At 33.4% G+C, this 13,850-nt stretch overlaps 1 protein-coding gene across 1 annotated transcript; it reads right to left on the bottom strand.

Moving 5' to 3' along the window:
• Positions 1 to 386: 386 nt before the first annotated feature.
• LOC131935622 (sodium-coupled neutral amino acid transporter 7) lies at positions 387 to 8,280 on the bottom strand. The gene is made up of 10 exons (XM_059292125.1): positions 8,172 to 8,280; positions 7,731 to 7,852; positions 5,464 to 5,662; positions 4,987 to 5,128; positions 3,940 to 4,032; positions 3,530 to 3,587; positions 2,480 to 2,614; positions 1,562 to 1,686; positions 814 to 1,013; positions 387 to 727 (listed from the first exon to the last, which is right to left on the bottom strand). The coding sequence occupies exons 1-10, from the start codon at positions 8,278 to 8,280 to the stop codon at positions 522 to 524; spliced, it is 1,389 nt and encodes a 462-aa protein (XP_059148108.1). The 3' UTR covers positions 387 to 521.
• Between the last annotated feature and the right edge of the window lie 5,570 nt (positions 8,281 to 13,850).

Below are 13,850 nucleotides of genomic sequence, written 5' to 3'. Positions count from 1 at the left end.
CATAAAATGACGTCACACCAGCCTAAAAAAACCCTCAAAATTGCAGTTGAATTTTTTTAAAACATCGATATTTTTCTTAAATCTTGTCTGAACTCTGTCAAAATAGAGTACTTTAATCAATTCTTATTACAATTTATTAAAACAGTATTCTAAAATGCAAAATAAAGTCTAAATTTCGTTTTCTAACATTGCTTTTTTATAATGCAAAAAGTGTGACGTCGCACCATCTGAACCCCCCCCCCCCCTCCCCCTCATCACACACCGTCAAAAAATTACGGACTACCCCCTCCCCTCTACGAGTGTGACGTCATTTATGGAAGACCCCTTATGTTAGACATCGTTAAGTTCAAATCATGGGCGTGTTTAGCATTTTAAGCTGTTTTTTAATTATTTCCCTTAGGAGATTAATGTTTTATAAAATAGACTCTTGATGTAATTCATGTTTAATTGCTAATAAAAAAAACTTGTATTTGAAGCTTAAAACTCATATCTCCTGTTCGTATTTATATCAATAAAACTGTTTAATGTACCATACTACACGTGAATATGGAAGAGTCTGGTTTGACACCCTTAATGTCCTTCATTATGGCTTTGGACAAAGTAAGCCCAAATATAAATACGCCAACAACAATAAAAACTATGGCGATCACTCTTAATAAGTGGACTTTCTTATTTTGTTTCTCGCCTGATTCCAGTCTATCCTGCATCGTCTTCAATAAGCACAGACCTGAAAAGTTTAAAATATATAGGTGTACTGTTTTAGATGGTCGAATGACGGAGTTTTTTAACTAAATGAATAACAAAGTAATTTACCTGGAAAAACAAAAATGTAAGCTGCAGCAAAAGCCCCAAGAATCTCTATGACCACGCCTATATTCGGAATGAAAACTGAGAGTATCAAGGTCAAGGTGAACCACACCAATGTCGTTATGACGCGTCTCGTCTTTTCTCTGTACAAAATTTCTTCTGGGCTCATTTTCCACAACATGCTCCACACTGTGTCAAACGCTGCCCTGTGGAAATAGGTACATAACATATATCTGTGCAGTAGTAATAAATGATAGTGTCGTTGCTCTATACTTTTTGATGCTTAAAGCAAACACAATGACATATATATATATATATATATATATATATATATATATATATATATATATATATATATATATAAAATTTCCGCGACTATATATTTTTCTACAAACCAATTAAAACTATTGTATTTTTCTCATAGTACATTGCTAGAAAATATACATTTAGTGCTGAATAAAAATGATTTTTTTAATAAACTAATCACCTCCGTAATTACGTTCATACGCAGGTGGATAAATTAGATAATTATTGTACATACTTTTTTGATAATGAAGTTTATAGTTGTTAAAAAAGTAATTTCCATTTTTTTTGTGTTCTAATTTTGACAAAACCTTAATTTATAATTGTTTGCTTGTTATTAATTAATACCCTGTTTATTGTTTCAGCATTAATATTTTTGCTGACCTCATGTTTCTGTTTACAAATAGGCCTGCTTGATGTATTTTTAGAACTAAGTATGTAAAAGGCTTACTTCCCACAGAAGCATAAAATAGGGTAGGTGGTATATGTTTTGACAGAATAAAATACGACAGCCACCATCACATCAGTCGTTGGGTTAAATGACAGCAATATGTCATTTGTGACATGGTCGCCAAACTGTAAATAATGTAATTATTTTTTGAGTGACCTTGATGTTACTATGCACACATGCATTTAAAATATCTAGGTAGAGTAAACAAAAACTTAATTAACTCTTTAAGACCGTAATCTTCTTCTTCTTCGTTCATTGAGGCCATTGACTCCGATTTCAACCTTTTCTTTTTGGATTTGCTTCCATAGCCTTTGTCCAACCATGAACAAACTACAAGGCAGCAGTTGTTTAATTTAGGAGTTGTCTCTCCTAGAAGAGTTGCTGTCCCCAGCTAACGAGCCTCAACTGTCCGAGGGTTCGAACTCGTAATTATTTTCACGTTTTACCGGAATTATTTTTTTTCACTCATTTTTTTCAGTACGCCTGTGGCTAAATGACCCATATTTTTTTTACCCGTTAATTTAAACCCCACAGATTATTAATAAAAATTAATTGTAATTGAATACCCTACACACTGATATAAATTTTAAGGAATTATTTATTTATTGAAGAAAGATAATTACTTATTTTAAAAGAAGAAAAAATAAAGAGTTGATTTTTCGTGCAAAAATTACGCTTCTGTCGGGAAAATTAATAATAAGAATTAATTTTCATGAGTTCTCATTCATAGAAAACAAAAGTACGTCAATTTTTCTACAAAAATCATGGATCGGATTAGTCTTAGAAATAATGAGTTTACAGTTTCTTGTCATATCTTAAGTGTTTTAACTTAAGAAACATTCACTGTAATATCTAGTAAAGTAGTTTTCACATTAAATTTTCGAATGTTACAAAGTCTAAGACATGAGATTACCAAACCTGTAGATATCCCAGAACTGCAGTGACCGTGTATGTTACGACAAACAATATCATGGCGAGTGTTACTGTTTTAGAGAACTCTCGCATATTACGCTTGGCCAAACACGAGTAGATGGGGACTGAGTTTAGGTGACACTGAAATAATTTTTAATACAAAAAGTATTTTTTTTAATTATAAAATAAGCTGGAGCACATATAATGTATTAATCAGCTAAGTGGCGTAGGCAGTGGGGTTAAGGGGGCGGAGATTATAAGTTATAACGTATACTTTTACTCCCGAAATGACTAATTTTAATGTTTTATGTTGTTACAGCTATTGACTTGTGTCGCTATCATTTAGTGCTTAACCACTTAACACTCAGGCTGGGTCGAAACCTATAACAACAATGTAAACCATTGTGATGAGAATTGTCTGTAGATTACTATTTTCTTTATAGCTCTAAATTAATTTATAATAACCTGGAACGCAGTAGGCCAAAGGAAAGCTAATTTGGTGCAAGCTTAGTTATGTGTTCGCTGCTATGATATCAAGTTAAAAAAATTAGGGAATATTTCCTACCATGTGCAAGTTTAACCGAACTAACAGGCAAAGGACTTGCAAATGTTTTAATGGACACTATCGAAATGTACACTTGATATGATGGAGCCGCTGCAATGAGTGGGCGACTAAAACATTAGGTTGCTGATTAATTTGATTTGGCTATTTACAGGCATTGTTGATCTTACAATCTAAATCTAGCACTTTCTAATGCCTGTGAACTACCTGCTGTAAGAAAATATATGGGAACCCTTAATAGCGCATACAAATTTTGTAACACACCAAAACGACAATATTTACTTGCAAATTTAATACAGAAATTAACACTTGAAGTTTCTCGACTTATACGATTGTGCACAACAAGATGGATTGGCCGTCAAAGGTTTTGTAAAAATTAACAAAACACTGTAGATGCATTTGAAAATAGGAGAGTTTGAAGTTTCTCTAAAAGTAAACGCAAAAATATTTTACAAATATTTACTAGGCTTATTACATATACAAACTTGACAGACCTGATATGCAAAACAAAAATCTGGGACAACAAGGATGACATCGATCCAGGAATGTGGACTGAAAGTAGAATAATATGGGACTTAGATTTAATATTGTTTCAATACAATACTTTAATTTAAGGACATAAAATATACTTTATTGTATTCTTTTTTTTAAAATAATCTATTTTATAATTTTAACTGTACACATCGAGACTTCTGTCTTGTTGTCTCGATGGTTATTTCTACACCAAACTTTTTAATAGAGAAACAAAGAAAACGAAATTAAAAGATTAGCGTAATTGGTTGAGTGAGTTGGTAAAATTAAACATTTAAGATAATTCTTTACATAAACCAACCACATAAAATCTAAAATAACAATACATACTACCTTCACTTAAAAACATCGTAATACAGAAAAGCTAACATACCGCGTTTCAATTTTTCCTTGATTATCATGTGCTTGAAAATATTTGAAGGTAACGAGACCAACCATGTAAATAACACCCAAAACACCAAGGATACTTGGATGGTAAAATTGTTAACATGAAATATACATAAATGCAATAATTTTAGATGTCAATATATGTATAACAGGCAAGCACAGTTATTGTAGATATACAAAGTAGATTTAACATATTGATAGTTTCCCCCCCCCCCTCTCTCCTCCGTCACACATCGTCACAAAAAGCCAGACCCTCCCTCCCTAAAATGACGTCACACCTCAGTCTACAACCCCCCCCCCCCTCAAAACTGCAGTTGAATTTTTTTTAAAACATCGATCATTTTTCCAAAATCTTGTCTGAACAACTAGATTATTTTAATCAATTCATATTAAAACAGTTTTCTTGTTTTCTAAAACGCGATATAACGTCTAAAATTCATTTTCTAACATTGGTTTTTTATAATGCAAAAGTGTGACCTCGCACGATTTGAACCCCCCCCCCCCCTCCCCCTCATCAAATACCGTCACAAAATTTCGGACCCCCTCCCCCCTACGAGTGTGACGTCATTTATGGACGATCCCATTGCACTGGGTCATCAGAGTTTAACTGATTTTGATTTTTTCCTGTAGAAATTCTGATTGAATAACTCAGGTTATTTATTTAGGTTTCAATGTAGAAATCAAAATTAATGTTTGCTAGATTATTTTCTTTTCTCTCATGTTTTTAGGTTTAAAATTAAATTAATAAGATGTACTAAATCTGGACCCGTGTATTCTCTATGTAAGAGTCAAATCGCAGAAACTTTTTAATGAAAACATACTATAGGATGTATCATTAAGCAATATGCAGTTAATAATGGTCAAAATGTGATGTTTATGGTTGATATTATCGATATTACATCATAATAATCTTACAGATTTTGTAGTTATTAGAATAAAAATTATCAAAAGATATTTACTATAAAAATGTGTATAAACAATTCACTGTTTTATTCTTAAAGTGAATTAATTAAAAAGCGCAACACAAACCTACCTGGTATATCTTAAGAAATCGATTCTTTTGGGAAAACACAATGGTAGTATGAAGGCTATAGACGTGACCGATATTATAAAGGCTCTGGTCATGTAGAATGGATTTGTAGTACAGTAAGTGTCACGAGCTACATTTAGAAAAACTGAAAGAAAATAATAAAAAATTAAGAAAATAAATTTGATAAAAACATTTGTATAATAATACATTGAATTATATAGGCTTGGACGAATGCATATATATATATATATATGTATATATATATATATATATATATATATATATATATATATATATATATATATATATATATATATATATATATATATATATATATATACACACACACAAAATAATATATATGTGTGTAGGCCTATATTTAAAAGTTTTGTAACAACCCACAAACTAAATATAACCTTATTTTAAAAGAAGACATTTTGAACTAAATCAAAGGTAACAAACATAATAAAACCAACTCACACAGTTCCCATAGATCACCTATTATAGCTAGAAACATTATACACGTGCTAAAGTTGGACAGAGAGATACAAATAGCGCAAGCTAGCTGGGCTTTAGGGCCACAAATGGACAGCACCAAATCTTGATAGGTGCTACTGGCTGATTTGTCGGAACAGTAACATAAGACGAGCACTGTGGGCACTAGAAACACGAGGAAAACCTGTCGATACAAATTATTTTAATTTTAAAATAATATTGTCATTCGATGATATGAGATGTGTTTTAATTAAATTTCGATTGGAAAACATTTTGGAAGCTATCTTTAAAAGCACGAAAAGCTTGCATAAAAACGTTTGTTTTCATAACAAGATTTTGTGTAATAAAGCACTAAAAAGAATAAGATAGAATAAAATAAAAGAGTTTTTTTAAATATTATATTATTCTGGGAAATTATAAAAATCGTTAGAAATAACTTCCGTCTAACATAAATCACTAAGAATTTGAATGAATTTAGAAATAAGATAATGTAATTATGTACCAGAAATCATTCAAAATTAGAAAAAAAAACTAACAATTGTAGATCTATGTTTTACTAAAATATAAATTTCGTCAAGATAAGGGATATGGTAAGAAAGTTACGTGTCATATACAGACAAACAAATACGGATACAATTATTAGGAAAGGCTTCTCCACCTTGGCGACACGCAAATGATAAACATTTATAGATCTTGATTCATATTTTTTTTTTTTGCACAATAGGCCTAAAACGTCTGTGATCATACTAAATTTTACAAGAAATCTTTTTTAAAATATGGCAAACGATAAAATTGTAGCTACATTTGTAAAAGTTAAAGCTGTTTGAGAAACCATCAATTACATTCATTTTCATATTCTGTAGTTAATATAAGCCGCTGAAAAGTCGATTTGAATCCAGTGGCGTAGCTACCGTAAAGCTAGCGTAAGCAAGGCATAGGGGCCCAAGGCAAATAGGGGCCCTTATTCGAACGTTTGAGGGTGGGGGTGCAAATCGAAAGTCTGAGGGGGGTGCAAATCGAAAGTCTGATGGGAGGGGGGTGCAAATCGAAAGTTTGTCCCCGGTCGCCGGGAAGGGTCGCTACGCCTCTGAGGGGCCCACTAACACTTTTTGCATAGGGTCCCAAAAATCCTAGCTACGCTACTGTTTGAATCATTTTTATCAATTAAACATTTAATAAAAACGACCTCAACCCGCCCTTCAAGTCAATCAAAGTGGCCAGGAAAAGTAAATCAATTAAAGTCACAACACTTGTTTTCCATGATAAAATTCACGATACAGTCAATGGGGTATAGCCTAGAAGTTTATGTATATAACATAATATAATCAACTCAACACCCTGACTTTACTAATCCAATTTAAAAATAAAAGCGTTTGCTATTTTACTATTATATCACTCGTAATTATATGTTTGAATATTTCTACTCTTAATGAAACCAGAAGTCACTTTTTTTTCAAATTTATGTAATAGGTAAATTAGAAAAAGCATGATAAAACCCCGGAGTCAAAGAAAATAAAATTTGTTTTCAATGTTTCTTTTAGACTTTTTTCTCCGGGGGTAGGGGGTTGTCGAGGGAGGGTGTGGGTGTCGAGTAGACTAACCTTTTGGAAGGAGCGGATACTGGTAAAAGTGTTTATATCTATGTCAATTATTTTTCGATCGTGGGACGCGGGGTGGCGGAAGACATTCTCCAACTTCCCTTCCCCCTTTGTAGTGATTTACTTGAAAGAAACTCAGCCCACGTTTTGAGAATACCCAGCAAATTATCCTTTCTACGACCGTTAGTTTCGACTAAGTTTAGCAAACTTAAACTTCATAGCCAAGCTGATAAAAAATAATCATTCACGCCTCCGCAGGACGATACTCATTAAAAAATATAGGTCGGTTAAAAATAACTAACAACGTATTAAGTTGGAAGTATATTTGTAGTTAACTCATGACTGCAAATAGCCATTCTATTTTAAACGTTATCTACTTACTGTCTGCAAATTTAGAAGGCAATCAAGATACTGACTGTAAATGTAAGCGTTCATCATCTTACTAACTTAATTTGGAACCAGACTCAACTTACACTTACTGACTGCAAGTATAGAAGAATATGCATCAACTTACTGATTGCAAACATACAATGTATGGATCATCTTACTGGCTTAATGTGGAACCAGACTCAACTTACCCTTAATGACTGAAAATATATAAGACGCTGCATTAACTTACTGATAGCAAATATACAAGAGTATGGATCAACTTACTGACTGTACAGCTATTCCTGAGATGACCCCTCCAGCACGATGGTAGGAAATTGGAAGGTTTAAAAGTCCTCCACCTAATGTACCGTTGAACATGAGAAACGCTAAGACAAGCCATCCTGAGCCTGGCGATAGAAAAACAAAAACATTTGTAAATCCTATTTTAATTAAGCTTTACTATCTTATCTATTTAAAACAGAAAAATATTGAATTTGTTTTAAAATACCTTATAGGGTTTTATAATAAATTATGCTTTAATTTCGCTGCAGAAAATGTAGCATTGTAATTAAAGCAATACTTTGAGAGATAAACATGTTTGATACTATTGAATAACCGAACATCATATTTTGAATTGCACGTTATCTATCCTAAAGTAATCGTGGGATAAGCTTTTTATACATTATTTATTAAGATTTTTTACAACATTTTTTCAAAAAAATTGACCTGAATGTTTACTTTTGCTGTCTTTCAATGAACTGTAATCTGTTATTGACTTAAGGTCCTCTCTCCCAACAAGGCGTTCTATGTTGTCGTTGTTCACTTGAATACCCATGATATACCTGCAATAAATTAAACTTAAATAGTAAACCTACGTCTATTTTTTTTTTATTTTAACTAGTTGATAATAAACAATATAATTTCATTCTAATTATCACTGATTGTTGTTTGAACGGATAACTAGTGTATTTTATTTTTAAAAAAGCATAATTACCATTAATGAGTAATCAAAATTTTACTCTCGGCTAAAACTTAAACCAATATAATTTTAAATATAATAAAAACACCACATAATATGTTACCACGGTATTTACATTGTGTATATGTTATGTAAATCTTTAAAGCGCACACATGCTAACACAAAACGACTCGAGACCCCATCCAGGGTTCGAATACCTGGGACTTGTCTAACGGATGGTTACCTTACCCACGTTAGAGAAAGTAAAATCGGCTGTGCTTTCTGCAAATCACATTATCCTCTGATCAACCGATATCATCGAAACAGCTGAACTCTACTTCATGTACCTCATGGACCACCAGGTTCCTATGGGTACTGTATAGAAATTGTCTCTGCAATGTCCTTAATTATATTCTAACTACACCTTTGATCTAAATGCTATAACATCTGCGTTTGACAAACTTTACAGTCCACGCTGTGTTGTGTACACCACACAAAAAATCAGCAAGTTAAATAGGCCATGACTATACACCTGTCACATATCAGCTTTTATCTACTGGGGCAGATATCCTGCTAAACTCTGTTAACGTAATTCGTTCGTGCACGAATGTTCAGAGGCGTAGCTTGCGGAAGAGGGGGGGGGCGGAGACCCGAAGGGGGGACCAAAAGGGGTAGAACAAAATTAAAAAGCTTTTTTAAACTGCAATTTTTGAATTATAAACAGTAATACAACATTCATAAAAAATGTGTTAATAACAAGCTTTTATGTAATAATGCACTAAAAAGGAGAAAATAAATTATACGCTACTATTTAAATAACTATAAAGAAAAGCGTGGGTCACTTTAGTATCTATTGGATACCTTTACTAATATTTAGGAAGAGACCTACGCTTTCCTTCATAGTTATTTAAATAGCAGTGTATAATTTATTTTCTCCTTTTTAGTGCATTATTACATAAAAGCTTGTTTTTTATGAATTTTTTTAGTACTTTACATGTTTTTATTCACAATAGAGTTACATGACTAAAAACCATTGCGTGCCTTTTGATGGCGATGACACGCTATTGAACCTGATGACGCGTGTGGAGTAGTTGGATAGAACTGCATACTAATTTGGTCAAAATTTTAATTAATTCATAAAAAATTAATTAGGCATCCAATTAGTTAAATTTAATGTCATGTTGCATTAACTTCATGTCTTGACCCACGTGCCAACTACGAACCGTATCTGTGAGTTAGAAGTGCCAGTAATTTCGCTCGGGCGTTTCGATCTAGACGGATGACTGACGACAGAGGAAGTGAGTTAAATAAAAGCTTGTAAAAATTAACAAAATTTAACGGCTACGAGCCTTTGCATACTGTTTAAATAATATCTACCTTGATTGTGTAACTGTAAAACATACCCTTAAGATACAGTGACCGGCAAAAACGCTTTCCAGCTTTTCTTTGACAAGGTGGGGAAAGGGGGGGGGGCTTTTTCGCGACAAAAATCTGAAGGAACTAAACTGGATTGGTGAGTTGATCAACTTTACCACTTAATAAAGAAACCATTTAGACTAATGCGTATTGTACGATTGCGTAACTTTAAAAGAGTTATTACCTGGAAATTTCTACCACCTTTGTTCAGAATGGTGGGGGGGAAGCGCTTTTTTTTGTTAAAAAAAGTTAAAAATATTGTAAAAATAATAAACACTTATCGGCTTTGGCTTTATAACCGCGTGCTGTTTTTGATAGTGAGCTGGCGTAAAGAAGGATAAGGAGGGGGGGGGGCAGACTCAGGAATTCGAAAATGAAATATTTCTTAACCTTTAAAACATAAAACGCTATTTTTTAAAATAATAATTGTTATTTTAGGGAAGAAGCAGGCGGAAATAACATAACCTTCTTTTAATACAAAGATTATGTTTTGGTGATGACAATGACGACATAGCGGGGCTGGGATAAACAGTAAATAAAAGTAGTGTTGTCAACAATGTAGAGAAAGACACAGTCGATTTACATTTTAAACGTTTTAACAGGTGTTTCTTAATTGCGTAGCGCGATGGGGTTTTTTTCCAGGTGAACAATCGTGCGTGACCCAAGGTTAATTGTGTCCAACCTGATTAGGATGAGGCTGTAACAGGTGGGTATTGTTACCTCACTTAGAACCGTCACGCTTGGATAGCCTGTTTTTTTTTTTCTCTGACGAGACACAGTGACCGTCAAGTGTTGCAATATTGAATAAATATAAAAACAGAAGGTAATTGTAACAACAGGAATATTGTTGATAGGATGATACTGTCGTTATTGTGGGTTCGTTCATCCAAGAATACGATCAACAGTGCTTTGTAACTTCAAACTTTATTTACATAGATCCATAAGAAATAATAACCATATTCCACAGTAGAAAAATGACTATTACATTATAGTCTAGAACAGGGGTCTCCAAACTTTTCAGTCCGAGGGCCGCATTAACTATCAAATTTCAGTTCGGGGGCCAGTTTCTTCCAGGCATGTCTTTGATTTTTCTGGGCAAAGTTCCTAAGCCATCACCAACTAACGATTTTTCCTAGGACAAAAAGATCTCCGCGGGCCGGATGCGAGGACTTCGCGGGCCGCATTCGGCCCGCGGGCCGTAGTTTGGAGACCCCTGGTCTAGAACAAACTGACGTACTGACATCGTACATCTTACTCCACAGTCACAGGCAAGCACCCCCTCGTTCACCTTGCGCTCCACCTTTTATACACCACTTTATCTCCCCTTACGTCAATGAGCGATCTCACAAAAGCATGGGAAAATATATGACGAGTCGCTCAGACAGTCCTTCCGTTAGCTAGATACTCTACATTCATGCAACTTCATGTAAAACACAATATAATAAACATACCCAATAATACAGTCTGTGACAGTAATTAACAGAAGTTAGTTCCCCTGAACTTACATGTATAGTTGTAAATAACAGTAAACGTTTGTAGAATATCCTGCTTTATGAAAATAGACTAAAAATCAAATTCTGAAGTTTTGAAACCGGCAAATAAAGTATCTCCTTTGGCACATTTATATTTTTTTTTACCAATAACGTTTTAGGTAGTTGTTTTCGCTTATTTCAGCGCTAGTAATGTTCTCATGCCAACATACGCTCAATTAAAAGACGCAGGCAATTGTTAAAGAAAGTCTGAAGTTGGTTGTTTTGTTTGGGTTACTGTCCACGTCTCAGAACTATTGAGGAGAACAAATTTAGTTTGCTTTTAAACAGTTAATTTTGGAAAGCGTACACAGTGCTCTTGGCGTCTAGATTGTTGGGTGGTTGTTGATGCCTATCAAGACTTAATTTTCTTAAACCGATTTTCTGTTAGAAAATGGTTATGCATCTATATAAATATACGTAGTTATACACATTGAAAATGTACTGGTTACATGGTTTTAAAAAATTTCGTTCGGAGTTGAAATTGAGCTGTAGAATAGATTTACAAATTTAAGCGAGTCTAGAGACAAACTGCGTTCAATTTATTTCAAATGCGTTCATTCTGTCTTATATATAACTATAAGTCTTTCTTAGAAATAAATGACTGCCCTTCAAAATAATGTTTGCTTCTTCACCCCATTTGTATAAATTTATTTATAACACTGGTGGTGTGGAATATATATATATATATATACTAGGCATGCTGCCCAGCTTCGTTTAGGCTTTCGAAAACTTTGAGAATTTGAATGCTTAATTAATTCACCCGAGGGTCGGTCTACGACCTCAGGAGTTATGAAGAGGTTTCTACGTGGACACTTTTGGGTGACTTTTGTTCGACTTATAGCTCATATAAGGCGCCGGTCAGTCGAGGTCAGTTTTGACCCCCTCATCGTAGACTTTTCGGCCAACCGGCCCCGTGTTCTGTCGCCCCAAGGCAAGATCCTGCCAAATTTGAAGCGCCTGTGGCGCCGGGAAGTGCCCTATCGGGCACCCGACAACTTTGCTTTATATATTATAGAGATTAGAAAATTGCATAGATAAAAAAAAAAGATTTCAATAAAGTAATTAAGGCCTGAAATACTTTAGTATAGAAATGTATTGTTTGAATAGATTCTAGATCTGGGTAGGGTCTACATCTGTGTAAGTCTAGTTTTTCCGTAGATCTAGATCATCTAGATTTAGATCTGGAATCTCTAGATCTAGATGATCTAGAATATCTAGATCTAGAATATCAATATCTAGATTTAGAATCCTAATAGAAATTTTTTTTTAAAGTTAAGCCCGAGCAAAATTGTATTGTATGAATTTTATAGCGTGCGTAGATCTAGATCTAAATAATATTTGAATGAAATAGTTCATTTCTTTTTATTCTAAACACGGCAGATGACGTCATTGGTTAATGTATAAACATTAGTGACGTCACTGTTTTATGCATTCTTTTTCACAACTATAAATGCTTTTCCTGTTGCATAATTAAAACTGTTTTTCTACATTCGAATACGCCTTTATTTTTTTTATTTTTCTTCTTTAAATAAAATGTTGGTTATACATTTAAAACATCTAGCATATTATTTTCAACCAAAGTCCGTATCAAGTCCTCCATATATCGCTGCAGATTCTGATGTGATATCCGGCGAAAATATTTTGCGGACAGAGAGAGAGAGAGAAGTGCGCACTTGGTCTTTTATATATTAGGATATATATATATATATATATATATATATATATATATATATATATATATATATATATATATATATATATATATATATATATATATATATATATATATATATATATATATAGCAGTGTGTGTGTGAACGTGTGAGTGTATGAATAAAATAGTTTATAAGACTTTTATTGCTTTGATCCACAAAGATGGGGAAATTATTCGTAATAAAACTAAAACACGTTTCGCACTTTAAACTATTGTTCAACACCCCCCACCACTCTCCCCGTACTTTCTCCTTTTATATACTATCACCTTCCACAAGGGTTTGGTTGTAAACACGACACAGTAACCTCCCACCTGTCACAGGCCTCACGAGCGCGCGTGAGAGCTGTCGCCACGTTAAGCCAAAGCTACGCTTTAATGAGCATGTTTTTTATTTAAATTTCACGTCAAAAAGAAAATATATTGTACGTCACCTACGATAATCCAACTCGTCAACCGAATAAATGAATATTAATAAAATGTACATCATTTGCGGGCTTAACTGGAAATTAAACATCATTTTATTAACAAACTAATATAAGTCTCTTGGCGTTTATAGACTTAGAAGTTAAGCCATTTAATCCCAAAATTAATTTATTTTATTAATATAAAGCCTTGTGCACCAAATTTCAAATACTATAACGTAAATATACCTAGAAATATGTTACAGATAGTGGCGATAGAGCTATTGCCAATTGGTTGCTAAATTTAAAAAGTCCTGAGTTAGAACTCCAGGGCAGACGAAAGCAACTCTTCTAAGGGAGACAACTCAAAAAGAAAATCCTTGT

The sequence above is a fragment of the Physella acuta genome, unplaced genomic scaffold, assembly GCF_028476545.2.
Source record: "Physella acuta isolate Inbredline_101_S28 unplaced genomic scaffold, ASM2847654v3 ptg000150l, whole genome shotgun sequence".
NCBI classification, from domain to species: Eukaryota; Metazoa; Mollusca; class Gastropoda; family Physidae; genus Physella; species Physella acuta.
The sequence above is the reverse complement of the archived record's forward strand: the minus strand, read 5'-3'. Positions and strand labels throughout refer to the sequence as shown.

What these genes read in the sequence shown, in the direction of transcription:
- LOC131935622 (XM_059292125.1), bottom strand. Translation starts at nt 8,280, where the DNA reads ATGGGTATTCAAGTGAACAACGACAACATAGAACGCCTTGTTGGGAGA. An exon ending in CAGGAATAGCTGTACAGTCA is followed by an intron (nt 5,663 to 7,730) that starts GTAAGTTGATCC and finishes TTGTATCGACAG; the next exon opens with GTTTTCCTCGTGTTTCTAGT. An exon ending in GATTTCTTAAGATATACCAG is followed by an intron (nt 4,033 to 4,986) that starts GTAGGTTTGTGT and finishes TTACCATCCAAG; the next exon opens with TATCCTTGGTGTTTTGGGTG.